The sequence below is a fragment of the Dryobates pubescens genome, chromosome 20 (assembly GCF_014839835.1).
Source record: "Dryobates pubescens isolate bDryPub1 chromosome 20, bDryPub1.pri, whole genome shotgun sequence".
NCBI classification, from domain to species: domain Eukaryota; kingdom Metazoa; phylum Chordata; class Aves; order Piciformes; family Picidae; genus Dryobates; species Dryobates pubescens.
Window position 1 is genome coordinate 22,446,871 of NC_071631.1, and position 27,340 is coordinate 22,474,210.

The 27,340-nt window shown below is 60.4% G+C and overlaps 1 protein-coding gene across 1 annotated transcript in view; it reads left to right on the forward strand.

The window, feature by feature from the left end:
- The window catches only part of DNAH9 (dynein axonemal heavy chain 9), a 192,807-nt gene extending 166,539 nt beyond the window's left edge, over positions 1–26,268 (forward strand). The window contains exons 60-66 of the mRNA XM_054170731.1: positions 2,533–2,760; positions 4,654–4,845; positions 5,902–6,093; positions 10,175–10,345; positions 13,920–14,102; positions 24,288–24,677; positions 26,012–26,268. Of these exons, the coding sequence (XP_054026706.1) occupies positions 2,533–2,760; positions 4,654–4,845; positions 5,902–6,093; positions 10,175–10,345; positions 13,920–14,102; positions 24,288–24,677; positions 26,012–26,239 (1,584 nt within the window). The 3' untranslated portion in view covers positions 26,240–26,268. The remainder of the gene's footprint in view (positions 1–2,532; positions 2,761–4,653; positions 4,846–5,901; positions 6,094–10,174; positions 10,346–13,919; positions 14,103–24,287; positions 24,678–26,011) is intronic.
- Positions 26,269–27,340: the final 1,072 nt, after the last annotated feature.

The following is a 27,340-nucleotide window of genomic DNA, read 5'->3' on the forward strand; positions in this document are numbered from 1 at the left end:
AGACCCTCCCTGAGCGCTGCAGTGAGCTCTGCAGTGAGCACTGCTGTGCAGCTCTGCAGTGGCCATGCCCTGAGCTTTATGTGCTCTCTGGCAGGGGTCTGGGAAGGCTTTGTGCTGATGTTCCTGGGTTCAGAATGTTGCTCATTGCAGCACAGCCTGGGCCTGGTGTGCCTGGACTCTGAGCTGCTCTCTGCTTTCTCATTTGGACACAATTTCCACTTCCTGAGGAGGGTCATTTGACTCCTAATAGTCTCCATTATGCTGCTGTTTAACCGGCAGAGCTGCTCTCTGCTCCCTTTCACAGGTGATAAATGCTTATCCTAAGCCTCTAACACTGCTCCTTGCTGCAATTTCCTCCCCCCCTGTGAGCAGTTTGTCTTCCTGGCGGCCGCTGTTCATCTCAGCCCAGCCAGTTCCTTGTCCTGCCTTTGGATGGCATAAATCACCCTGCAGAGTGCTGCTGCCACAGCTCCACACAGCCTGCTGCTAGCCCTCCCCTCACACAGCCACAGGGACTCTCCAAGGGCATCTTGTCCAACCCCCCTGGGACACCTCCAACTACAGCAGGTTGCTCAGGGCCACAGTTTGACCTTGGATGTCTTCAGGGACACCTCCCTGGGCAGCCTGTGCCAGTGCCTCCCCCCCTGCCCTGTGCACAGCTTCCTCCTGATGTCCAACCTACCTCTCCCAGCTCAAAGCCATTGTTCCTCATCCTGGCACTCCCAGCCCTTGGCCAGAGTCCCTCCCCAGCTCTCCTGGAGCCCTTCAGCTACTGGGAGGCTGCTCTGAGGTCTGCCTGGAGCCTTCTCTTCTGCAGGCTGCACAGCCCCAGCTCTCCCAGCCTGGCCCCACAGGGGAGGCTCTGCAGGCTCTGATCATGTTGGTGGCCTCCTCTGGCCCCTCTCCAGCAGCTCCAGGTCTCTCTTGTGTTGGGGACCCCACAGCTGGCCCCAGCCCTGCAGGTGAGGTCTCCCCAGAGCAGAGCAGAGGGGCAGGATCCTCTCTCTCCAGCTCTGGCCACACTGCTTTGGCTGCAGCCCAGGCTGCCCTTGGCCTCCTGTGCTGCCAGTGCCCATTGCTGGCTCCTGCCCAGCTCCTGCCCCCCAGCACCCCCAAGGTGCAGGGCTGCTCTCAGCCTCATCACCCCCAGCCTGGATTGATACCAAGGGTTTCCCTGGCCCAGGGGCAGGACCTTGCCCTTGGCCTTATTGAACCTCCTGAGCTTCTCCTGAGCTCACCTCTGCAGCCTGTTGATGCTCCTCTGTATCACTCAGAGTCCTGCTGAATTTTCTGAGGTCTGTGCAATCAGCTTCAGGAGCAGATAAAGATTTGATGGCAAAGGTCTTGGTAGAACAACCTACAGGGCTCCCCCCCCACTAACTGCCTTTGAGGGTCCTCATTCTCTTAACAAATGTTTTTGTTTGAGCTTGCTGGATCTGGGGAGAGCTCTGCTCCAGCAGCCATCTAGAGCAGCAGCAAGGAGAGTGTCTGACCTGGCCAGGCTGAGAGCTGGGCACAGGAACCTCATGGGGGTCCCCAGGGCAAGGGTAGGGTCCTGCCCCTGGGGAGGAACAACCTCCTGTAGCAGGAGAGCTGAGGGGGAGCTGAAGGGAAGAGCTCTGTGGAGAAGGAGCTGGGAGTGCTGGGGGGCAACAAGTTCCCCATGGGCCAGCAATGTGCCCTGGTGGGCAAGGGTCAATAGGGTCCTGGGGTGCATTGAGTGTGGCCAGCAGCTTGAGGGAGGTTCTCCTCCCCCTCTACTCTGCCTTAGTGAGACCACATCAGGAGCCCTGGGGCCAGTTCTGGCTCCCCAGCTCCAGAGGGACAGGGAACTGCTGGAGAGAGCCCAGGGCAGGCTGCAGAGCTGCTGAGGGGCCTGGAGCAGCTCTGGGAGCAGCAAAGGCTGAGAGCCCTGGGGCTGAGAGCCTGCAGAAGAGCAGCCCCAGAGGGCAGCTGAGCAATGCTCAGCAAGAGCTAAAGGAGCTGTGGGGGGCAAGAGGCTGGGGCCAGGCTCTGCTGAGTGGTGCCCAGGGCCAGCACAAGGGGCAGTGGGCACAGACTGGCAGCCAGGAGGTTGGATCTGAGCAGGAGAAAGTTGTTTGTTGGGAGGGTGCTGGAGGCCTGGAGCAGGCTGCCCAGAGAGGTTGTGGAGTCTCCTGGTGTGGAGAGCTTCCAACCCCCCCTGGGCACTGTGCCCCTGGGCAAGCTGCTGGGGGTGCCCTGCTGGGGCAGGAGGGTTGGGGTGGAGATCTCCAGAGGTCCCTTCCAACCCTTGTGGGATTCTGTCTTGCTCTGTGCTTGTCCCCAGGGCCCCAGTCATGTCTTGCTTCACTGCTGGTGCTCCACACTGACTGCTCTGAGTTTGCAGGTGCTTGGTGCCCTGGGCTGTGTGGGCACTACCAGGGCACTGCCGAGTGCCAGAGCAAGGCCTTGGTGGCTGCTCTGGATGGATGCTGGGATGGATTCCACTCCTGCTCAGTGCAGGTGGAAGCAGGGAGCACTAACACAGCCTTGCCCCCTCTTGCCCTGCAGAACATCCACCTGGTGGCCAAGTGGCTGAGCTCCCTGGAGAAGCAGCTGGAGCGGCACAGTGAGGGCAGCCACCCGGGGCTGCGCGTCTTCCTGAGCGCCCAGCCCTCCCCCTGCCCCCTCAGCCACTGCATCCCCCAGGCCATCCTGCAGAGCTCCATCAAGATCACCAGCGAGGCCCCCAGCGGCATGCAGGCCAACCTGCACCAGGCCCTGGACAACTTCAGCCAGGTGGGAGCTGGGCAGGGCCCCCTCAGCTGCTGCCCAGCAGCCAGGAGCCCAGTTAGGGGAGGGGGCTGGGGGCACCCTGCAGGAGTGGCTTGGAATCCTGCAGTCTGGAGCCAACAAACCTTCCCCTTCCCCTTCCCCTTCCCCTTCCCCTTCCCCTTCTCCTTTCCCCTTCTCCTTTCCCCTTTCTCTTCCCCTTCCCCTCAGCATGGGCATGACCCATAGAGGATGCAAGGTCTGGAATGATGCATGCAGAGATGTGTCACTGCTTTGGGTGGGAAGGGACCTCCAAAGCTCTTCCAGTCCACTCCCTGCAGCCAGCAGGGACAGCCCCAGCCAGAGCAGGCTGCTCACAGCCCCACACAACCTGCCCTGCACTGCTGCCAGCCATGGGGCAGCTCCCAGCTCTCTGGCCAGCCTGGGCCAGGCTCTCCCCACCCTCAGCACCAAACATTTCTCCTTCTCTCCACTCTCAAGCTCCCTCTCTGAGTTCCAAACCATTGCCCCTGCTGCTGGCACCACAGGCCCTGCTCCAAAGTCTGTGCCCAGCTCTCTGCTCAGCCCTTGAAGCTCTGCAAGGCCACCAGAAGCTCTCCTTGGAGCCCTCTCCCCTGCAGGCTGCCCAAGGCCAACTCTCCATTCTGTGCTGCCTGTGCCAGGCAGACCTTGCATCATAGTTTGCTTTTCTCTCCATACAACCTCTTGCCACCTGGGACCAGGAAAGAGCAGCCCCAGTCTGTTGGGGCCCTCCATGGGCCAGAGAAATGGAGGCAGCTCCCAGCTGGTTCTGCTCTCAGGTGCTGGCTTGGAGGGAATGCTGAGTGCTGGAGTGCTCAGTGCTGAGCAGTGAGGTGGAGAGGCAGCAGCAAGGATTGATGCTGGCAGCCAGGGATGATGATTCCATTCTTGCCTACTGGCATTCATCATGCTGAACTCCACTTGAAGTCCTGGAGAGGATGGGAGGGGAGAGCCTTCAGCCTGAGCAACATTTTCATCCTGCCTCTGCTGGTTTCAATCAGAGTGATTAGCATTTTGTAAATGGCTGGAGCCCTCCGTGGGAGGTGCTGGGTGGGACCCTTCACACCTCACTGCCCAGCTCCCTGCACCCACTGGATCTTCCAAGTTAGCTCTCAGCTGAGCAGCCACAAAGAGGGAGCCCTTGTTCTGCACAGGGAGCATTGCTCTGCCTGGGAGCTGCAGCACAACTGAATGGAGAGGCTGGAGGAGCCTGGGCTCAGCTCTCACTCTGCTCCTCCAGCCAAGCTCCCTGGGAAGTCCAGGGGCCTGTTCTGAATCGAGGAAGGTGCTCAGCACATGTTTGAAACAGTTCTTCATCGGGTTCCTGATAAGGAAAGGAGCTTAAAGTGCTGGCTTGTGAAAGGGGAAACAGGGCTTGGGAATCACAGTGGTTGGAAGGCAGCCTCCAAAGTCATCCTGGCCAACCCCCTGCAGGCAGCAGGGACAGCTCCAGCCAGAGCAGGCTGCCCAGGGACACAGCCAGGCTGAGCTTCAATGGCTCCAGGGCTGGGGCCCCCACCACCTCCCTGGGCAGCCTGTGCCAGTGTCTCCCCAGCCCCCCTGTGCAGAACTCCCTCCTGAGCTCCAACCTAACTCTGCCCTGCTCCAGTCCCAAACCATTGCCCCTGGTCCTATCCCCACAGTCCCTGCCCAGCTGCCTGCAGCTCCCCTGCAGGTCCTGAGCTGCAGCTCTGAGGTCTCCCTGGAGCCTCTCTCTGCAGGCTGAGCAGCCCCAGCTCTCCCAGCCTGGCCCCATCTGCCCAGCCCTCTGACCATCTTTCTGGCTCTATCAGGTCCACGTCCTGCTGCAATCTCTGAGGGCTGCTGGGCCTGAGCACAGTGTGGGCTTACCCAGCCTGTCCCTCTGCTGTGTTGCAGGACACCCTGGAGCTGTGCAGCAGGGAGAAGGAGTTCAGGAGCATCCTCTTTGCCCTCTGCTACTTCCACGCCGTGGTGGCTGAGCGGCGCAGGTTTGGCCCCCAGGGCTGGAACCGCCCCTACCCCTTCAGCACCGGGGACCTCACCATCTCTGTCAACGTGCTCCACAACTACCTGGAGGCCAGCCCCAAGGTGTGTGAAGCACAGGAGGGCTGCCCAGGGGCTGCCCACCACCGGCTGCCTATTGCTGGAGCTCCTGGGAAGTGTCCCTGGATGCCCTTCCCTTGGTCCCATTGGGTTTAGCCCTTGGCAGCTCCGGAGGGCTCAGTGTGAGATGGGAGCCTGCAGTGCAACTCACTGCAGCTTCCAAACCAGAGCAAATCTTGCCTCTGGTCTTCTGCTGGGAATGCAGAGTGGGCTTTGGGCTAGCAGAGAGTTGCATTTCAGTGGGAGCTGCAGGTGACCTCTGCTGTGCTCCAGTGAGCCTTGGGCAGGATTTGACTGCTCCTAACGGCTGTGTACTCAGAAAACCAAAGCAGCCAAGTGGAACCTTGACTGTGCAGATCAGAGCTCAGTGCTGGCACCTGCAGCTCAGCAACAGGGCTGGTGGAGCTCTGGGGTCTGAACTCCTGCCCTGAGGCACTGCCACAGGCTGCCCAGGGCAGTGGTGGAGTTGCCATCCCTGGAGGGGTTTAAAAGGTGCTTGGATAAGGAACTTAGGGACATGATCTAAGAGGGACACATTGGGTTATGGCTGCTTAGAGTATGGTTGGGCTTGAACTGATGGAGAGAGTCCAGAGGAGGCCATGAAGATGCTCAGAGGGCTGCAGAGCCTCCCCTGTGGGGCCAGGCTGGGAGAGCTGGGGCTGTGCAGCCTGCAGAAGAGAAGGCTCCAGGGAGACCTCAGAGCAGCCTCCCAGGACCTGAAGGGCTCCAGAAGAGCTGGGGAGGGACTCTGGACAGTGCCAGGATGAGGAACAATGGCTTTGAGCTGGGAGAGGGGAGACTGAGAGTGGAGAGGAGGAAGGAATTGTTGGCAGTGAGGATGGGGAGAGCCTGGCACAGGCTGCCCAGGGAGGCTGTGGCTGTGCCCTGCCTGGAGCTGTTCCAGGCCAGGCTGGATGAGCAAGCTGTGCTGGTGGGAGGTGTTGATCTTTAAGTCCCCTTCCAAGCCAAAGCATTTAGGATTCCATGGGTCTCAGGATGAGTTCCAAGCAGGGCATCCTGTGAGGCTCTGCTCCTCTGCAGGTGCCCTACGCTGACCTGCGCTACCTCTTTGGGGAGATCATGTATGGAGGCCACATCACTGATGAGTGGGACAGGAGGCTGTGCAGGACGTACCTGGAGGAGTTCATTAAGCCAGAGATGATGGAGGGAGAGCTCCTCCTGGCCCCAGGATTCCCCCTCCCGGGCACCATGGACTACAATGGCTACCATCAGGTAGGTGCTTTGCTCTGGGATGTCTCCAAAGCTGCCCTGATTGCTGCCTGGGGAGGCTGCAACAGCACTGCAGAGGGTGACACAGCTGCTGGTAGGGCACAGAGCCAAGGGATTGTTTCACTTGGAGAGACCTTTAAGATCTTGGTCAGGGCAGCCCTTGGCACCAGCCCAGGCTGGGTGAGGAGACTGAGAGCAGCCCTGCAGGGAAGGCCTTGGGGGTGCTGGTGGGGAGGAGCTGGGCAGGAGCCAGCAATGGGCACTGGCAGCACAGGAGGCCAAGGGCAGCCTGGGCTGCAGCCAAAGCAGTGTGGCCAGAGCTGGAGAGAGAGGATCCTGCCCCTCTGCTCTGCTCTGGGCAGACCTCACCTGCAGGGCTGGGGCCAGCTGTGGGGGATGCAGCACAGGAGAGACCTGGAGCTGGGACCTGAAGAGAATCCAGAGGAGGCCACAAAGATGATGAGAGGGCTGGAGAACCTCTGCTATGAGGAAGAAGTTGAGGCAGCTGGGGCTCTGTAGCCTATAGAAGAGAAGGCTCCAGGGAGACCTCAGAGCTGCAGTTCAATCCCTGCAGGGAGCTGCAGGCAGCTGGGCAGGGACTGTGCAGAAGGGCTGTGGGGATAGGCCCAGGGGCAATGGTTTGGAACTGGAGCAGGGCAGAGTTAGGTTGGAGCTCAGGAGGAAGTTCTGCACAGGGAGGCTGGGGAGACACTGGCACAGGCTGCCCAGGGAGGTGGTGGAGCCCCAGCCCTGGAGCCATCCAAGCTCAGCCTGGCTGTGTCCCTGTGCAGCCTGCTCTGGCTGGAGCTGTCCCTGCTGCCTGCAGGGGTAGGACAGGATGATCTTGGAGGGTTCCTTCCAACCCAGTGCAATCTGTGATCCTTTGAATCATCCAGTCCAGCACCAACCCAACCCCACCATGGCCACCAAGCCATGGCCCCAGGAGCCATGGCCACAGCTTGCTGCAACACCTCCAGGCATGGGGACTCCACCACCTCCCTGGGCAGCCTCTGCCAGGCCCTGAGCACTCTGGAAGCAAAGACATCTTTCTCCTCTCCAGCCTGGCACAACTGGAGGCTCTCTCCTCTGCTGAGGGTGGACAATATCAATTCCCATTATGTTCTGTCTCTGGAGATGTTTCTGCATTCCCTGGGATGAACCAATGGTGACTTGCTGCTTCATGACAGGCTCCTTCTGTTCACTCATGAAGGGAACAACTGCATCAGTTCTGGAGCTTGGAGCAGGGCTCCTGGCAAATGACATCCAGGCAGTGTTGTTTGCCACAATGGCCCTTTGGAGCTCCTTTGATCATCAGCTTTGATGGAAAGCACTGAAGGCTGTTGTTGATCCACTCACTGACCTCATCTGTGCACACAGGCAGCAGCAGGGATGGGCTCTGGGTGTTGTTCATGAAATTTAACTACTGGAATCTCAACTCCCAGGAGAGACTGCAGGATATTGAAGCTGAAATGCAGAGTGGATAATTGCTAGAGAAGGTCCAGGCAGGAGGGATGGAGCCAAGGCAAACATCAGCAATTACTGCAGTGAGACAGCAGCAGGAGAAGCTGCCCTGGAAGCACTGCACTGCTCCTTCCCCACCATTACCCTGGGGGTCCAGCACAGGGAGCCTGGGCTGGCTCAGCTGGGTGATGACTCCAGACCTATGCAGCCAGAGTGCCCTGGGCTCTGTATCTGACACTTGGTCCTACCCTTGGGGCACAGCAACCCCAAGATTGCTCCAGGCCTGGGGCAGAGGGGCTGGAAAGTGCCCAGCAGAGAAGGCCCTGGGGGTGCTGGGGGACAGCAGCTGGAGAGGAGCCAGCAGTGCCCAGGTGGGCAAGAAGGGCAGCAGCAGCCTGGCCTGGAGCAGCAATGCTGTGGGCAGCAGGAGCAGGGCAGGGATGGTGCCCCTGGGCTGGGCACTGGGGAGGCCACTCCTTGAACACTGAATTCAGTTTTGTGCCTCTCACTCCAAGAAGGACACTGAGGGCTGGAGCAGGGCAACAGAGCTGGGGAAGGGTCTGGAGACTCTGGGAAAGTTCTGAGGAGGAGCAGCTGAGGGAGCTGGGGGTGTTGAGCCTGGAGCAGAGGAGGCTGAGGGAGACCTCATTGCTCTCTGCAGCTCCCTGAGAGGAGGCTGCAGCCAGGTGGGGGCTGGGCTCTCCCTAGTCACAAGTGGCAGGAAATGGCCTCAGGTGGCACCAGGGGAGGTTGAGGTTGGACATTAGAAAAAACTTCCTGTCTGAAAGGGTTCTCCAAGCCTGGCCCAGGCTGCCCTGGGAGGAGGTGGAGTCCCCATCCCTGGAGGTGTTTAGCGGAGGCAGACCTGTGCTGCTCCGGGCTGCACTGCTGAGGGCTGTGGGCTGCGGTGCCGAGGGCTGCGGTGCCGAGGGCTGCGGTGCCGAGGGCTGCGGTGCTGAGCGCTGCGCTGCCGAGGGCTGAGGGCTGCGCTGCCGAGGGCTGAGGGCTGCGCTGCCGAGGGCTGAGGGCTGCGCTGCCGAGGGCTGAGGGCTGCGCTGCCGAGGGCTGAGGGCTGCGCTGCTCAGGGCTGCGCTGCCGAGGGCTGAGGGCTGCGCTGCCGAGGGCTGAGGGCTGTGCTGCCGAGGGCTGAGGGCTGCGCTGCTCAGGGCTGCGCTGCCGAGGGCTGAGGGCTGTGCTGCTGAGGGCTGCGCTGCCGAGGGCTGAGGGCTGTGCTGCCGAGGGCTGAGGGCTGCGCTGCTGAGGGCTGAGGGCTGCGCTGCCGAGGGCTGAGGGCTGCGCTGCCGAGGGCTGAGGGCTGTGCTGCCGAGGGCTGAGGGCTGCGCTGCTCAGGGCTGCGCTGCCGAGGGCTGAGGGCTGCGCTGCCGAGGGCTGAGGGCTGTGCTGCCGAGGGCTGAGGGCTGCGCTGCCGAGGGCTGAGGGCTGCGCTGCCGAGGGCTGCGCTGCTGAGGGCTGAGGGCTGCGCTGCCGAGGGCTGAGGGCTGCGCTGCTGAGGGCTGCGCTGCTGAGGGCTGCGCTGCTGAGGGCTGCGCTGCTGAGGGCTGAGGGCTGCGCTGCCGAGGGCTGCGCTGCTGAGGGCTGCGCTGCCGAGGGCTGAGGGCTGCGCTGCCGAGGGCTGAGGGCTGCGCTGCTGAGGGCTGCGCTGCTGAGGGCTGAGGGCTGCGCTGCCGAGGGCTGCGCTGGTGAGGGCTGCGCTGCCGAGGGCTGAGGGCTGCGCTGCCGAGGGCTGCGCTGCTGAGGGCTGCGCTGCTGAGGGCTGTGCTGCCGAGGGCTGAGGGCTGAGGGCTGTGCTGCCGAGGGCTGAGGGCTGCGCTGCTGAGGGCTGAGGGCTGCGCTGCTGAGGGCTGCGCTGCCGAGGGCTGCGCTGCCGAGGGCTGCGCTGCTGAGGGCTGTGCTGCCGAGGGCTGAGGGCTGCGCTGCTGAGGGCTGCGCTGCCGAGGGCTGCGCTGCCGAGGGCTGCGCTGCTGAGGGCTGTGCTGCCGAGGGCTGAGGGCTGCGCTGCCGAGGGCTGAGGGCTGCGCTGCTGAGGGCTGCGCTGCTGAGGGCTGAGGGCTGCGCTGCCGAGGGCTGCGCTGCTGAGGGCTGCGCTGCCGAGGGCTGCGCTGCCGAGGGCTGCGCTGCTGAGGGCTGTGCTGCCGAGGGCTGAGGGCTGCGCTGCTGAGGGCTGTGCTGCCGAGGGCTGAGGGCTGCGCTGCCGAGGGCTGAGGGCTGCGCTGCTGAGGGCTGCGCTGCTGAGGGCTGAGGGCTGCGCTGCCGAGGGCTGCGCTGCTGAGGGCTGCGCTGCCGAGGGCTGCGCTGCCGAGGGCTGCGCTGCTGAGGGCTGTGCTGCCGAGGGCTGAGGGCTGCGCTGCTGAGGGCTGAGGGCTGCGCTGCCGAGGGCTGAGGGCTGTGCTGCCGAGGGCTGAGGGGTGCGCTGCCGAGGGCTGAGGGCTCCGCTGCCGAGGGCTGAGGGCTGCGCTGCCGAGGGCTGAGGCTGCACTGCCGAGGGCTGTGGTTTCCCCCCAGCCTTGGCAGAGCCAGAGCAGGGCTGGGCTGGGGGCCTGAAAGGGCTTTCCCAGGCCAAGCAGTCGTGTCTCTCTACCCTCCCCTGGCTCTCTCTGCGCAGTACATCGATGCAGCCCTGCCTCCGGAGTCTCCTCACCTCTACGGCCTCCATCCCAACGCTGAGATTGGTTTCCTCACCCAGGCCTCGGAGAAGCTCTTCCGCGTGGTGCTGGAGCTGCAGCCGCGCGGCGGCGGCCAGGGGGACGGAGGAGAGGGCACCAGGGAGGAAACGGTGAGAGGGGCAGGGCAGGGCTGCTGCATCCCTTCCAGCCTGGTGGGGAGAGCCTGGCACAGGCTGCCCAGGGAGGCTGTGGCTGTGCCCTGCCTGGAGCTGTTCCAGGCCAGGCTGGATGAGGCCCTGAGCAAGCTGTGCTGGTGGGAGGGGTCCCTGCCCAGGGCAGGGGGCTGGAGCTGGCTGAGCTTTGAGCTCCCTTCCAACCCACAGCACTCCATGGATGAATTTTGCCTCCTGTCCCATCCTGCCTGGCTGAGGTTTGTCTCCCAGCTGCTCAGTGCAGCCTGTGCTGCCTTGGCTGGATGCAAAGCACCTCTCTGCTGGCAGCAGCCTGATATTATGCAGCACATCAGCAGGGTTGGATGTAATTGGAGTATTGTCAGTAATAGGACAGTGGCTTTTAATTACCCCCTGAACCTCAGTGCCTTCATTATCATCTTGTGAAGACTTTGCAAATAAACCTTCTGTGGCCTCTGCAGTCTCTGAGCCACCAGTCCCTGTGTGCCAGGCCGTGCCTGGCATAGCAATGGGCTCCCTCAGCACACCAGCTGCCATGTGCCACCCAGGCCTCAGCCCACCACTGACTGATCCCACCGGCTCCCACCCAGCTCCCCTGCTCCCAGGGGCCTTGTAATTCCTCCTTTCCAGCTGATCTCCACTGCTGTGCCCATGTACTGGCTGATCCCAGCCCTTCCTCTCAAAGCTCACAGCTCATCACAAGCTGCCCCACACATTGAGAACAGGCTCTGAAAGCAGCCAACACCTGCCCAGCTCTGTGTGCCTGCAGCCCTAAGGGCCCAGCTCTGTGTCTCCAGCTCTGTAGCTCAATGAAGGGCTCGCAGAAAGCTCAGCTCCAGGCTTCCTTTGGCTTGGTGTGGAGCTGGAGAGCCTGCTGCTGGCACCTAAAGGGCTTTCAGAAGAGCTCTGTGTGTTCAGTACCTGCTGGAATGTGATGTGAGGGAAATAATCCAGACCTAGCAAAGCCAGAGGAGATGCTCAAGCACAGCAAATCACAGAATCATAGCCACAGACAGGTTTGGGTGGGAAGGGACCTCCAAAGCTCCTCCAGTCCACCCCCTGCAGCCAGCAGGGACAGCCCCAGCCAGAGCAGGCTGCTCACAGCCCCACACAACCTGCCCTGCACTGCTGCCAGCCATGGGGCAGCTCCCAGCTCTCTGGCCAGCCTGGGCCAGGCTCTCCCCACCCTCAGCACCAAACATTTCTCCTTCTCTCCACTACCAATCTCCCTCTTTGGCTTCCAAACCATTGCCCCTGTCACAGCAGGACAAACTCCCTCCCAGTGTAAGTACATCTTCTCCCCTTCCAGCCTTTAGACTCTGGAAACACAATTAAGCAGCTGGGCCAGAGAAGCAAAGTGATGAGTGATGGAGCCAGCAGTGGTGTCCCAGGGCATGGCTGCCCTGCAGAGCCTTGGTGACAGCCAAGAGGAAGGGCACAGCGACACAGAAGTCCTCAGGGCTTTTGTGACCTCTCTGAGCAGCTGCCTGGGAGCAATCTGAGTGTGGGCACTGCACTGCCTGCTGCCTGGGAGGGGGCTGCACAGCTCCTTGACTTGTTCTAGTTAAGAGACAATAGATTTGGCTGGTGAAATAGAATTCCATGGCCTGGATGTTGTGCTTCCTGATGCCTGGAGCCAGAGGTGAGACAGGGCACAACAACCTCTTCACTTTCAGCACCCCAGCAGCCTGCCCTGAGTGGAGTCTGCACCCCTGCAGGCATTCAACTCCCACTGGCTGTGCTCCTGTGTGACCTGCCCTGGGTGGACCTGCTCTGGCAGTAGGCTTGGCCTGGACAATCTTTAGAGGTCCCTTCCAGCCCCTGCCATGCTGTGACTCTGGAGCTATCTCCCTCATTATCTGGGCTGTAGCTGGTGCTGGTTGTGTCCCTTTCACTTGGTCCTTGCATGAGAGCTGGCTCAGAGATGTCTCTAAGCTCCTCCAGCTGAGGATTTCCAGCCCCTGCTTTGCCCAGGGTGGTTGTAGGGAAGCTGTGAGCCTGGCACCTTCCTGAGGCTCTGACAGCTCTGGTTGCTCCCACAGGTTTCTGAGGCCACTTTGCAGCTGGTGTGGGAAACAAGCAGAGACAGAGGGACTGGCAGGGCAGTGTCACATCAGAGCTCTCTCCTGCACTCAGGGTGCAGCTGAAGGCATCTCCAGCTGTAGCAGCCATCTCCTTGCTGGCTGCAGGAGCAGCCCACACATCATCACCTCTCTGTCTGACACCACTGGGGCCTGGGAAGAGCACTTGGGAGGAAACAGAGCACAGACTCTAAAACAGGAGTGCAATGAACATGGCAATAAAACCACCCTGAGCTGCCTCTGCCTTGGCCACTGTCTGGCACCTGGCACTGGCAGAGGCTGTGCACATCAGGTTGTAGAATCATAGAGTGGTTGGGTGGGAAGGGACCTCCAAAGCTCCTCCAGTCCACCCCCTGCAGCCAGCAGGGACAGCCCCAGCCAGAGCAGGCTGCTCACAGCCCCACACAACCTGCCCTGCACTGCTGCCAGCCATGGGGCAGCTCCCAGCTCTCTGGCCAGCCTGGGCCAGGCTCTCCCCACCCTCAGCACCAAACATTTCTCCTTCTCTCCACTCTCAAGCTCCCTCTCTGAGTTCCAAACCATTGCCCCTGCTGCTGGCACCACAGGCCCTGCTCCAAAGTCTGTGCCCAGCTCTCTGCTCAGCCCTTGAAGCTCTGCAAGGCCACCAGAAGCTCTCCCTGGAGCCTTCTCCTCTGCAGGCTGCCCAAGGCCAACTCTCTCAGCCTGGCTCCCAGCAGAGGGCTTCCAGCCCTGCCAGCACTGCTGTGGCCTCCTCTGGCCCTGCTGCAGCAGGTCCCTGGCTGTGCTGAGGGCTCCAGAGCTGCCCCAGCACTGCAGGGCTGTGAGCAGAGCCCAGCAGAGGGGCAGAATCCTTCCCTGCCCCTGCTGCCCTCACTGCTGGGGTTCAGCCCAGGCCAGGCTGGGGCTGGGCTGGCAGTGCTTGGTGCTGGCTCAGCTCCAGCTCTGCACCCCCAGCACCCCAACTTGATGTGGCCCCTTGCTGTTCCCTTGTGCTTCCCTTCCATGGCTCTGTTAGCTCAGTGCCCAGTTCCTGTCCTCAGCTCTCTGTCCATGCCCCCCAGCAATGCAGCTCCTAAGCTCTTGTGTCCTGGGGCTCATCTGAGGCTACAGCCCCATACCCCTGCTTGCCTTGCACAGGCTTGAGGCCCCAGGGGCTGCCACATGTCACAGTGGCATTGTCCAAGCAGCATTTGGAAGGCTTCTCATCTGACATCAGCTTCTGTAAGCAGCTGGATTTTCATGGCATGGAGCAAGCCCTTGGGAAGGTGCAATGGAGGCTTTCAAAGCCCACCTGGATGTGTTGTGTGTGACCTGCCCTGGGTAACCCTGCTCTGGCAGGGGGGGGTGGAGTGGTGATCTGCCTGCTGTGCTGCCCAGCACAGCTGAGCTGCTGCTGGGGGAGCAGTACCTGGCAGGTGGAGCTGAGGCAGCTGGAGAAGCTCCATGGGTCAGTCACTAACATCCCTCTCCCTTTTCCCTTCTGCTGCCAGGTGAAAGCTCTCCTGGAAGAGATGTTAGAGAAACTGATGGATGAGTTCAACATGGCAGAGCTGATGGCAAAGGTGGAGGAGAGGACTCCCTACGTGGTGGTTGCCCTGCAGGAGTGTGAGCGCATGAACCTCCTCACCAGCCACGTCAGGAGCTCGCTGCAGGAGCTGGACCTGGGGCTGAAGGTAGCAGCTCAGGGGGCTGGAAAGGGGGCTGCAGAACCTCCCCTGTGGGGCCAGGCTGGGAGAGCTGGGGCTGTGCAGCCTGCAGAAGAGAAGGCTCCAGGGAGACCTCAGAGCAGCCTGCCAGGACCTGAAGGGCTCCAGGAGAGCTGGGGAGGGACTCTGGCCAAGGGCTGGGGGTGCCAGGATGAGGAACAATGGCTTTGAGCTGGGAGAGGGGAGACTGAGACTGGAGAGGAGGAAGAAATTGTTGGCAGTGAGGGTGGGGAGAGCCTGGCACAGGCTGCCCAGGGAGGCTGTGGCTGTGCCCTGCCTGGAGGTGTTCCAGGCCAGGCTGGATGAGGCCCTGAGCAAGCTGTGCTGGTGGGAGGGGTCCCTGCCCAGGGCAGGGGCTGGAGCTGGATGCTGTCTGAGGTCCCTTCCAACCTAAGCTGTTCTCTGACTCCATGATTTGAGGTGGCTGAAGCTCTGCAGGGCTAAGACTGCTTCTAAATCCCTGCTGCATTGTGCTGCACACTCTGCAGCCTGGCTCCACGGTGGCTCAGACACTTCTGCCTTGCACTCACTGCTGATGCTTCTTGTCTTAAGAGGGAGACAAACCACAGAGGCTGTGTGGTGGCCCAGCATGCCCAGTCCATGTGGAATGTGCTGATGTTTCTGCACTCAGGGCTTAGAAACAGATTTCCTTTATTTCCTAGCATGAGGGCAGTGGAATTGAAGTCTGTTTCCTGAGACAGGGCAACAGAAGTGATTTAATGTTTCAATCCTGGAGGTGTAATTGCAGCAGGGACAATGTGCAGCCATTGGGTGAGCTGGACTTGAGCTGCTCAGCACTGCTGGGGAGGGTGAGTGGGTTCATGAGCTTCAGTACAGCACAGCAGCACAGGCTGCACATTTCTGCCCCAGACCCTGCCACTGATCAAGGAGGGATGGGGCCTGCAGCAAAGGCTTGACCCCAACAGCCTCAGTACCTGTGCTGTGGTTCAGAGACACCTCAGGGCCAGGACTTACCTTGGTTTCAGCAAGGCTGTGGACAGCCTCTCCCACAGCATCCTCATGGGCAAGAGCAGGAAGGGTGGCTTGGAAGAGTGGGAGGTGAGGAGGGTGGAGAGCTGGGTGAGCAGCAGAGCTCAGAGGGTTGTGGTCAGCCACAGGTGGAGGCCTGCAGCCAGTGGTGTTCTGCAGGGGCCAGGGCTGGGCCCAGTCCAGCTCAGCACCTTTGTCAGTGAGCTGGATGAGGGGACAGAGTGGAGCCTGTCTGCTGGCTGGGAGCTGTGCCTGGCACCCCTCAGGCTGTGCTGCCACCCCCTGAGACCTGGGCAGGCTGCAGAGCTGGGCAGAGGAGCCTCATCAGGAAGGTAATAACCTCCTGCACCAGTACAGCTGAGGGGCTGAGCTGCTCCTGTGTGGAGAATGTCCTGGGAATGATGAAGGAGGAGAAGTTATCCATGGGACAGCAATGTGCCCTCGTGGCCAGGGGTGCCCTGGGGTGCATGAAGAAGAGTGTGGTCAATAGGATGAGGCAGGCTCTCCTCCCCCTCTGCTCTGCCCTGGTGAGACTACAGCTGCAGTATTCAGTCCAGTGCTGGGCTCCCCAGCTCCAGAGGGACAGGGAACTGCTGGAGAGAGTCCAGGGCAGGCTGCAGAGCTGCTGAGGGGCCTGGAGCAGCTCTGGGAGCAGCAAAGGCTGAGAGCCCTGGGGCTGAGAGCCTGCAGAAGAGCAGCCCCAGAGGGCAGCTGAGCAATGCCTGTCAGGAAGGGGTCAGGCTCTTGCCAGAGGTGTCCTGGGGTAGGACAAGGGGCAGTGGGCACCAACTGGAACTCAGGGAGGTGCTGCACCCTTACCTGCTGGTTACTGCTGAAAGCATGAGGCTGCTCAGAGGGGTTGTGGAGTCTTCTTCTCTGGAGAGATTCCAAACCCATCTGGATGCATTCCTGTGTGACCTGCCCTGGCTGTCCCTGCTTGAGCAGAGGCTTGGACCTGATGATCTCCAGAGGTCCCTTCTGTGGTGCTCTGAGTGCTGAAGTGCAGCTGAGCAGCAGCACCTATTGCTTCTTCGTCTTAGGTATGCTGAGAGACTAACCTGAAGGGTCTGAGAAACCACCAGTGGGCAATTCTTCTGTGCCTGCAAGCAAAGATCCCTGTGGGGCCCTGTGGTGGGTTGAGGATTTCCCCCAGCATTGCACTCTGCAGAGCAGCTCAGCTGGAAGCAAATGAAGCTGTGCTTACAATCTGCACAGGAGTGCAAGCAATCTGTACAAACACCCAGGACTGACACCAGCTACAGATCTTACAATGGGTGAACAGCACAAGGAGCCCTGCTCAGAGCCCAGGGGAAGCTGCCAGCTGCTCCCTCCCTGCCTCCTTCTTACCACCCTGTACAGAAGGGACAAGAGAAGGGAGCAGAGAAATTAGACTTAGCCAAAACAATGCAGCCAAGGTCAAGCAGATCACAGAATCCCAGAGCTGTCAGGGCTGGAAGGGAGCTCAAGGCTCAGCCAGCCCCAACCCCCTGCCATGGGCAGGGACACCTCACACCACAGCAGGTTGCTCACAGCCACCTCCAGCCTGGCTGCAAACACCTCCAGGCAGGAGGCTTCCACCACCTCCCTGGGCAGCCTGTGCCAGGCTCTCACCAGCAAAGAGCAAGAGAAGAGAGAGGTTGGTGTGGGACAGCTCGTTTTAGTGCCCTATCTCTTCCAGTTGGATGGTTTAGAATTGTCTTTAGTTTCCTTTTCACACCCACTGGTGGTTTAGTTACAGATTTGCTTTCTGAGCAAGATCTGTGAACAATTTCTAAGGCATAGGCTCCAACTACCCCAGGCCCTGCACAGGTGAGGTAGATGTTGTGCATGGTCCACAGCACTGCCCAGCAGCCCCACTGAGTCCTTCCCAGGTCTTGAATGCCAAAGCTCTGGGAAAAGAAGGCTGCAGGGAGACCTCAGAGCAGCCTCCCAGGACCTGAAGGGCTCCAGGAGAGCTGGGGAGGGACTCTGGCCAAGGGCTGGGAGTGCCAGGCTGAGGAACAATGGCTTTGAGCTGGGAGAGGGGAGACTGAGAGTGGAGAGGAGGAAGAAATTGTTGGCAGTGAGGCTGGGGAGAGCCTGGCACAGGCTGCCCAGGGAGGCTGTGGCTGTGCCCTGCCTGGAGGTGTTCCAGGCCAGGCTGGATGAGGCCCTGAGCAAGCTGTGCTGGTGGGAGGGGTCCCTGCCCAGGGCAGGGGGCTGGGGCTGGCTGATCTCTAAGGTCTCTTCCAACCCAACCCATGCTGTGGCTCTCTGGATCTGTGAACTAGAGCCAGGGCAGCCTTGGTCCTGCTGTTGGCTCTCCATGGGCAGTGCTGCCTCAGCTGGGGACAGCCACCAGGTTTTAACTGTCCCTTCAGAGCAGCAGGCCCTGGGGTGGAGGATCTTCAGTGGCAGCCTGTGGAGGAGGAGAGTTTACCTACCAGGACCCACAGATGTCAGAAGAGAATAAACAAGAGGCAGAGGCAGCAGGGCTGGTGGCTGGGAGCTGCCTGTGTGAGGAGAAGGCAGCTTGGAAATGTCAGGGCTGATTTGAATGTTTGAATAATTCATTGTGTGTGCAGCAGAAAGTGATTGTTTGCTCCAAAAATAGGAGAAATCTCATGGAGAGGAAGAGAAATTGCAGCAGCCTGGTGGCCATCAGCAATAGCTGCCAGGTTGTGTCTCTGGTCAGACCAGAGGCTGGGCTGCATGGCACTGGCTGACCCAGGGGCAGCTTTCATGCAGTCTCAGAATGGTTTGGGTTGGAAGAGACCTCCAAGCTCACCCAGTCCAACACCAACCCAGCCCCAGCATGGCCACCAAACCCCAGGAGCCATGGCCACAGCTTGCTGAACACCTCCAGGCATGGGGACTCCACCACCTCCCTGGGCAGCCTCTGCCAGGCCCTGACCACTCCTGAAGCAAACAAATTTTTCCTTCTTTCCAACCTCAGCCTCCCCTGGCACAACTTCAGGACATTTCCTCTCCTTCTAGCCCCTGAGACTGGGGAGCAGAGCCCAAGCCCCACCTGGCTGCAGCCTCCTCCCAGGGAGCTGCAGAGAGCAATGAGGTCTCCCTCAGCCTCCTCTGCTCCAGGCTGCACACCCCCAGCTCCCTCAGCTGCTCCTCCCCAGCCCTGCTCTCCAGACCCTTCCCCAGCTCTGTTGCCCTTCTCTGGACCTGCTCCAGCCCTCAATGTCCTTGGAGTGAGAGGCCCAAAACTGAGCCCAGTGCCTGAGGAGTGACCTCCCCAGTGCCCAGCCCAGGGGCACCATCCCTGCCCTGCTCCTGCTGCCCACAGCATTGCTGCTCCAGCCCAGGCTGCTGCTGCCCTTCTTGCCCACCTGGGCACTGCTGGCTCCTCTCCAGCTGCTGTCCCCCAGCACCCCCAGGGCCTTCTCTGCTGGGCACCCTCCAGCCCCTGTGCCCCCAGCCTGGAGCATCCATGGGGTTGCTGTGCCCCAAGGGCAGGACCCAGCCCTTGGCCTCGTTGAGTTTCATCCCAGGGGCCTCATCCCACGGCTCCAGCCTGGCCAGGTCCCTCTGCAGAGCCTTCCTGCCCTGCAGCAGATCCACACTGCCACCCAGCTTCAGTGTTGGAGAACCCTCCAAAAGGAGGATGATAAATACCTGGGAGGTCCCAGTGCAGGTCAGAGGCTGGCTGGGTACTGCTGTGCCTGAGGGGAAGGCTCCAGGGCAGCTCAGCAGTGCCCAGCAGTACTTCCCAGAGGGTGCCAGGGGATGGGAGCAGGCTTTGGGCAGCGCTGCCTGGTGAGGGGGCAAAGGCTAATGAGCACAAGCTGGAACATCAGGAGCTCCTCTGAACATGAGGAGAGACTTTCTGTTGAGAGTAGCAGAGCACTGGAGCAGGCTGCCCAGACACATGGTGGAGTCTCTGGAGTCCAGGCCCACCTGGGGGCTGCCCTGGGCAACCTGCCCTGGCTGCCCTGCTCTGGCATGGGGATGACTGCAGCCTCTGTGCTCAGCACTGCTGAGGCCACACCTGGAGTCCTGTGTCCAGTTCTGGGCTCCTCAGGTTAGGAAAGAGGTTGAGCTGCTGGAAGGTGTCCAGAGAAGGGCAACAAAGCTGGGGAGGGGTCTGGGGCACAGCCCTGGGAGGAGAGGCTGAGGGAGCTGGGGTTGCTTAGCCTGCAGAAGAGGAGGCTCAGGGGAGACCTTCTTGCTCTCTGCAACTCCCTGAAGGGAGGTTGTAGCCAGCTGGGGGTTGGTCTCTTCTCGCAGGCACCCAACACCAGAACAAGAGGACACAGTCTCAAGCTGTGCCAGGGGAGGTTTAGGCTGGAGGTGAGGAAGAAGTTCTACACAGAGAGAGTGATTGCCCATTGGGATGTGCTGCCCAGGGAGGTGGTGGAGTCCCCAGCCCTGGAGGTGCTCACAAAAGGCTTGGATGTGGCCCTTGGGGCCATGGGTTTGTTGGGTGAGAGGTTGGACTTGATGATTCCTGAGGTCTTTCCCAACCTGGTTGATTCTGTGATCTCCAGAGGACCCTTCCAACCCTCAGCACTCTGTGTTGTGAGCCTGCTCATCCTGAGGGAGGGCTTCCTGCCAGGCTGGCTGTAATGCAAATTGCTTCCAGCACTGGGAAGCAATAATGATAATAATAAATAACGAACTAAAAAGCAAGGAACTAAACCACTCCTGACACATGTTGGTGTTCAGCATCTGAAATGCAAATGTCTGCATTAATTCTGTGTTGCCAGCTCCAGGAGAGAGCTGCTGCAGATGCTCTGAGCCCTCACAGGGGACCCCAGGCAGTGTGCTTGAGTGCCCAGGCTTCAGAACCCTGCTTTGCTTCAGCCTCCCTGAGAACTGCCTCAGCTGATTCATCTGCCTGCTGAAAGCAGAGCTGGGCTGATCTGTGGTCACCAGGGCTGTGTCTTCACACCAGCTGAGCTCCTTCCACACAGCTGGCAAGGGTTTTCCCCCCACACTTGAAAACCTGCCCAGGAGAACAGAATGCTTCTGCCTGCTGAGGTCTCTCTGGCTCCTGCCTCGTGGTTCTCAGGGCCCTGATGTGCCCAGGGCAGAACTTTGCTCTGCAGGTTTCCCTTCTTCCTGCAGGGTCTTGCCATGGCTGTAGCCAGAGCCCAGCCTGCTGAGCAGGGCCTCCAGTGCCTGAGCTCTGCTGGAGTGAGAGGTGATGCCCTGGGCTGCTGGCAGACAGAGTGTGGCTTGGTAGCCAGATAAGTGGAAGAAAGTGTGTGCCCAGGAGGCCAAGAAGGCCAGCAGCAGCCTGGCCTGCAGCAGCAATGGTGTGGGCACTGATGGTGCTCCTGCCATGGGCACTGGGGAGGCCACAGCTCAAGTCCTGGGTTCAGTTTTAAGGCCCTCAGTAGAAGAAAGCATTGAAGGGCTTGGAGCAGGTCCAGAGGGGCTGGGGAGGAGCAGCTGAGGGAGCTGGGGGTGTTGAGCCTGGAGCAGAGGAGGCTGAGGGAGAGCTCATTGCTCTCTGCAGCTCCCTGAGAGGAGGCTGCAGCCAGGTGGGGCTTGGGCTCTGCTCCCAGGTAGGGCAGGACCAGAGGAGTTGCCCCAGGGGATTTTTCAGTTGGACTTGAGCAACAATTTCTTCCCCAAATGAGGGATCAAGGCTGCCCCAGGTGAGGCCCCCACCCCTGCAGGGGTTTCAGAGCTGTGCAGCTGTGGTGCTGAGGGCCAGGGTTTAGTGGTGCCCTGGCACTGCTGGCTTCATGGCTGCTCTGGAAGGTCTCATCCAGCCAAAACAATTCTGTCATTCTTTGACTCTCTGAGAACTTGTGGGCTAGGAGTGAAGAAGGAGTCATGGAATCACAGCAGGGGTTGGAAGGGGCCTTAGAGACCATCCAGCTCCAGCCCCCTGCCCTGGGCAGGGACCCCTCCTACCAGCACAGTTTGCTCAGGGCCTCATCCAGCCTGGCCTGGAGCACCTCCAGAGATGTGCTGTCCACTTCTTGCTTTTAGCTTCAAGGCTGTTGAAACAAAATCCTCCTTAAAGCCTTTGTGCACAGAATTTCCTCTGTCCAGCAGCAATCTCTTCTCTGGGGGAAACCTTCCACCTTCAGATGCTTTAAAAGCTTACTGCTCACAGCTGCTCCTCTTTGGAGCAGAGGTTTACTGCTGCCTTACAATCAAAGAGTCACAGAATCCTTTGGGTTGGCAAAGCCCTTTAAGTCCAACCATTCAATAACTCTTCCAAGGCTGGGGCTAAACCCTGGCCCTCAGCACCACATCCACACAGCTTTGCAACCCCTCCAGGGTGGGGACTCCACCAGCTCCCTGGGCAGCCTGGGCCAGGCTTTGAGACCCCTTTCAGGGAAGAAGTTTCTTCTAGTGTCTGACCTAAACTTCCCATGGTGCAACTTCAGACAGCTTCCTCTTGTGCTATTGCTTGTTTTGGGGACAAGAGCCCAAGCCCCACCTGGCTCCAGCCTCCTCCCAGGGAGCTGCAGAGAGCAATGAGGTCTCCCTCAGCCTCCTCTGCTCCAGGCTGCACACCCCCAGCTCCCTCAGCTGCTCCTCCCCAGCCCTGCTCTCCAGACCCTTCCCCAGCTCTGTTGCCCTGCTCTGGCCCAGCTGCAGGACACTGATGTCTCTCTTGTACCAGTCCCTCCTGCTGAGAGATGAAGGTTCCCTAGGACAGGGATTCCTGGATGTCAAGCCATAGATCTCTGATGGGGGCAGCTCTGAACTGGGGCCTCAGGGCTTCAGGGGCCTCCAGCCCCAGGGCAGTACAGAAGTGCTCCCAGCTCCAATCTGAAGTGAAAGGTGCTGGGGAAGCACAGCCCCTTGGATCCCTGCTGGCCTGAGAACAGCAGTGTTACTGTGGATGTTCAAAGGCTTTCACAGGAGCAAACCAGACCAAAACAGGGTAGAAAGAAAGAAAAAGGCTAAGAGCTAAAGAGGCAGAAATGCTTGAGTGGACATTTCCAGTGCCTGAATTCAGCTGATCCCCTTCCTCCTGTTGAGCAGACACAGTGTGAGGCAGGTGTGCATTTACAGGGTCACAGAATCATGGAGTGGTAGGGTTGGAAGGGAGCTCTGGAGCTCACCCAGTGCAAAGCCTGCTCCAGCAGGGCACCCCCAGCAGCTTGCCCAGGGGCACAATGCCCAGGGGGGGTTGGAAGCTCTCCACACCAGGAGACTCCACAACCTCTCTGGGCAGCCTGCTCCAGGCCTCCAGCACCCTCCCAACAAACAACTTTCTCCTCCTGCTCAGATCCAACCTCCTGGCTGCCAGTCTGTGCCCACTGCCCCTTGTGCTGTCCCTGGGCACCACTCAGCAGAGCCTGGCCCCAGCCTCTTGCCCCCCACAGCTCCTTTAGCTCTTGCTGAGCATTGCTCAGCTGCCCTCTGGGGCTGCTCTTCTGCAGGCTCTCAGCCCCAGGGCTCTCAGCCTTCCCTCTTCCCAGAGCTGCTCCAGGCCCTTCATCATCCTCACATCCTCCCCTGGACTCCCTCCAGCAGTTCCCTGTCTCTCCTGAACTGGGGAGCCCAGAGCTGGGCACAGCTCTCCTGCTGTGGTCATACCAGGGCAGAGCAGAGGGGGAGGGAAGCTCCCTTGACCTGCTGGCCACAATCTGTGGAATGCACCCCAGGAGGCCACTGGGCTCTTGGCCATGAGGGCACACTGCTGGCCCATGGAGAACTTCCTGTGCAGCAGGACTCCCAGCTCCTTCTCCATGGAGCTGCTGTCCTGGTGCTCTTTCTGTAGGCTGTCGGCCAGCAGGTCCCAGTGCTGCAAGCACAGCAGTGAGGTTAGCCCAGAGCCCTTCTCATGACTCCCAGGCCTGGGACCCTCTGCTCTCTGCAGGGTGCTGCCCTGGAGCAAGCCCTTGCTAGCCCAGGAGCACTGCCAGGCTGCTTTGCCCTCGCTCTCGGTCACTCAGCCATGAGCCTTCCACTCGTGGTGCCAGCTGCCACCACCAGCTTCTGCCCTCCACGGCCTGCTTGGGGGCCGGGCTGTGATCTTGTCCTGCTGTAGGCTGTCAGTGTGATGTGCAGGTCAGAGCTCTGCAGGGCATGGTCAGCAGAGCAGCAGGCTGCAGAGATGTGGCAGTGCTGGCTGCTGACAAGCACTGCTGAACGTCTCCTGGGCTCGCTTCAAGAGGATTAAACTTTGTGCTAAAGCTTCCCAGAGTGCTGTGGCCCCGGCAAAGGGCACCTCTGCTGACCTGATGGCTGGAGGCACTGAACCCCTGGGAGAGAGCAGGTGCAATGCTGGAATCTGAACAGGCTGACCCAGTTCCCTCAGCCTCCTCCCCAGCCAACTGCTTGCACTTAATCTCTCCAAAAGCACTCAGCCCCAGGCAAAGAGAAAGAGTCAGATCCATTTAGGGCAGCTGATAAGGGACAAAAGGCAGCATCCACAGTGCCAACCAGGCACTGCCCTGCTGTGCCCCTGCAGCTCAGCACTGGGTGTGCAGGGATTGAGGCTGTGGAGGGCATCCTGCACCAGCTGAGGCTGCACTGCAAGCTCTTGGCTTTGCAAACTGTTTGGCTTGAGTGGCTCAGCCTCACAGATCAGCTGCTCTGCAGATCAGCTGCTCCAACCCCCTGCCCAGAGCAGGGGCAGGCACACAGAGGCAGAGACTGCATCCAGCTGGAAGGAACCCTCAAAGGTCATCTTGTCCAACCCCCTGCAGTCAGCAGGGACACCTCCAACCGCAGCAGATTGCTCAGGGCCACATCAAGTTGGGGTGCTGGGGGTGCAGAGCTGGAGATGAGCCAGGACCAAGTGCTGCCAGCCCAGGCAGCAGCCTGGCCCAGGCTGCCCAGAGAGCTGGGAGCTGCCCCATGGCTGGCAGCAGTGCAGGGCAGGTTGTGTGGGGCTGTGAGCAGCCTGCTGTGGCTGGGGCTGTCCCTGCTGGCTGCAGGGGGTGGGCTGGAGGAGCTTTGGAGGTCCCTTCCAGCCTAAACCTGTTTGTGATTCAGTGAAAGAAACAGAAAGAGCCCTGGGCAGCTGAGGCTCTCCCCTGCTGGCTGCCACTCTGCACACACTGCCAGCTGACTTCCCAGCAGGCAAGATGAGGATGAAGGAGTGTGGCACAGAGGGTGTCCATGAGAGCCCCAAGCTCCTCAGGAGCGTTCCCAGTGTGGGCACTGGCGGCCGTGTGCTGCCCTGCCCCGGCTGCTGCCGGGCTGTGCTCCCAGGCTCCCAGTGCTGACTGTGCTCTCCTCCCTCAGGGGGAGCTGACCATGACAAGTGAGATGGAGAGCCTGCAGAATGCCCTCTTCCTGGACATGGTGCCCGAGGCCTGGCTGAGGAAGGCTTACCCCTCCACCGCCAGCCTGGGCAGCTGGTTTGCCGACCTCCTGGCCCGCATCAAGGAGCTGGAAGCCTGGACGGGAGACTTCTCCTTGCCCTCTGCAGTGTGGCTGGCTGGGCTCTTCAACCCCCAGGCCTTCCTGACAGCCATCATGCAGTGCACAGCCCGCAGGAACCAGTGGCCTCTGGACAGGATGACCTTGCAGTGTGATGTGACCAAGAAGAGCAGAGAGGACCTTGCCGGCCCTCCTCGGGAGGGAGCCTACGTCCATGGGCTCTGCATGGAGGGAGCTCGCTGGGACGCACAGGTGAGCTCCACAGGCTCTGTGCCCGGCCCAGGCTGCTCTCCTCCCCTCAAGCCTCCTCTTCTCCCCTGCTCCCTCAGCTGCTCCTCCCCAGCCCTGTTCTGCAGACCCTTCCCCACCTTTGTTGCCGTCCTCTGGACCCGCCCCAGCCCCTCGACGTCCTGCTTGGAGTGAGGAGCCCCCACCAGACACCTCAGGGAGATTTCCACCCTTGTTAGCCCAGCAATGTGCTGAATGGTGCTTGGCAATTAGCCCTGAGGAGCTGTCAGCAGCAGCAGGAGATCTGATCAAAGCCCAGGCTCAGGGAAGCCAGCTGCGGGGTTGGAAGGAGCTCCTTGAGCTGCTGGATAATTTGCTTCTGCTCAAGGCATTACAGGAATGATTCTGTGTTTGTTCAGCAGGCTGGATCCATGGAATCCTAAACCAGGGCTGGCATTACCACAGCTTAGTCTAACAGATGGCATTAGCACAATTAAAGGGAGGTGTGCTGGCAGAGGGATTAGTCCTTTGCACTCATCTGCAGGGCTGAAGGGGCTGCTGGAGGGGCTGCTGGAGGGGCTGAGCCTCGTCCCAGAGCTCTGATCTCAGAGCATTTGAAATAGCCATGGCAGGAGAAGCTGAGCTGCAGCAGGAGGTGCCTTCTGGAGCACTGAGGAGTGGGTTCCACATCAAAATTTGATTGCATTTGGCCTCATCGAGGGATGTGTGGAACAGCTCAGTGTCAGAGAGAGGAGCAGGACCAGCCAGAGGCTCAAGTCAGAGAGGCAAGCAGCTGAGTTCCTGCCCTGACAGCCTGCCGGCCTCCCCTCTGGCCTCCTCACTCCAGGGAGGACAGCGAGATGCTGGAGTTGGCCAGAGAAGAGAACCAAGCTGCTGAAGGGCCTTGAACACAAACCTTGTGAGGAGCAGCTGAGGAAGCCTGAGCTGTTGAGCCTGGAGCAGAGGAGGCTGAGGGAGACCTCCTTGCTCTCTGCAGCTCCCTGAGAGGAGGCTGCAGCCAGGGGGGGTTGGGCTCTTGTCACAGTACAGGGGCATGATCTTTTCATTAGGCACTGGGCAACAAGAGCTTGGCCTCAAGCTGTGCCAGGGAGGCTCAGGTTGGGTGTTGGGAACAATTCCTTCCCAGCAAGGGCTCTCAGGCACTGCCCAGGGGGGTGGTGGAGTCCCCAGCCCTGGTGGCATCCCAGGCTGGGGCTGGGGCTGGCTCTGGCTCATCTCCAGCTCTGCACCCCCAGCAGCTCCAGGCTCTCCACAGCTCCCCAGGAAGAGCAGCTGGGGCAGACACTGCAGAGGCTGCTGGATGTCTTGGTCTCTAACTCAGCTCCCTTCCTTTGCAGGCCGGGCTCCTCAGGGCTGCCAGGCTGAAGGAGCTGTGCCCAGCCATGCCTCTCATCTTCCTCAGGGCCACCCCTGCCGGCAAGGCAGAGCCCTGCAGCCTCTACCCCTGCCCTGTCTACAGGACGCGCCAGCGGGGCCCCACCTATGTCTGGACCTTTCACCTGAAGACTAAGGAACCTCCTTCCAAGTGGGTGCTGGCTGGGGTGGCACTGCTGCTGCAGGGCTAGGCTCAGAGCAGCTCAGTGCCAGATCCCAAACAGAATCACACAACCAAGCAGGTTGGGAAAGACCTTTGGGATCATCCAGTCCAACCTCTCCCCCAGCACCATCTGATCAACTCAACCATGGCACCAAGGGCCTCAGCCAGGCTCTTCCTAAACACCCCCAGGGATGGAGACTCCACCACCCCCCTGGGCAGCACATCCCAGTGGCCAATCTCTCTCTCTGGGAAGAATTTTCTTCCTCAGACCCAGCCCAAAGCTCCCCTGGCACAGCTCGAGGCTGTGTCCTCTCCTGCTGCCACTGGCTGCTGGGGGAGGTTCAAAGTGGTTTGGTTTCCAAAAGGATTCCTCATTGTTATGCTGATCCTCAGGACCAACCCAAGCTCCATAGCCTGGGCAGCACCTGCAAGGTGGTGGCAGAGGAGCAGAGGGCCACAGGGAGCAGATCCTTGGCTGCTGCAGGTCAGTGTCCTGTAACTCCCACACTGCAGCACTGGAACCTCCCAGCCCACAGCCAGAGAGCTGCAAGCTCCAACCTGAGATAATCATTGAAGACTAACAGCCAGAGCTGGAAGCCAGGCCCCAGCCCCCTGAGCCCTGAGCCTGTGTGACCCCAGCTCCCAGCCACAGCTTCCACCCCCAGGGAGTGCTAAGCCCAGAGCTGACTTCCATGCTGATTCCTGTGATCCAGAGCAGTTCTCCGAGGCAGTGACCTGCTCCAAAATCCTCCAGCAGTTCCTTCCTATCCAGCAGTGTCTCTTTGGCATGTGGGCTGTGGTGGAAGCTGGGAGGTCAGGAGGTGTGGAGCCAGAGCCTTTCTTGCTGATAGTTACAGTTTAGAAGCAGTGCAAATCCTCTTCAGCATCCAATGTCCTTCCTGAGAGCTCCAGCACCAGGGGCTAAGGAGAGCATCTCAGAGGTACTAATAAAACCCATTCGTGCTGGCCTTAGCCTCTGAAAGCTGCCTGCAGGCTTGGCTCACATTTACTCTCAGAACCCCTGCAGGGTGGGGTGGGAAGGGACCTCTGGAGCTCTCCCAGACTGAGCAGGAGTGGAATCCATCCCAGCATCCATCCAGAGCAGCCACCAAGGCCTTGCTCTGGCACT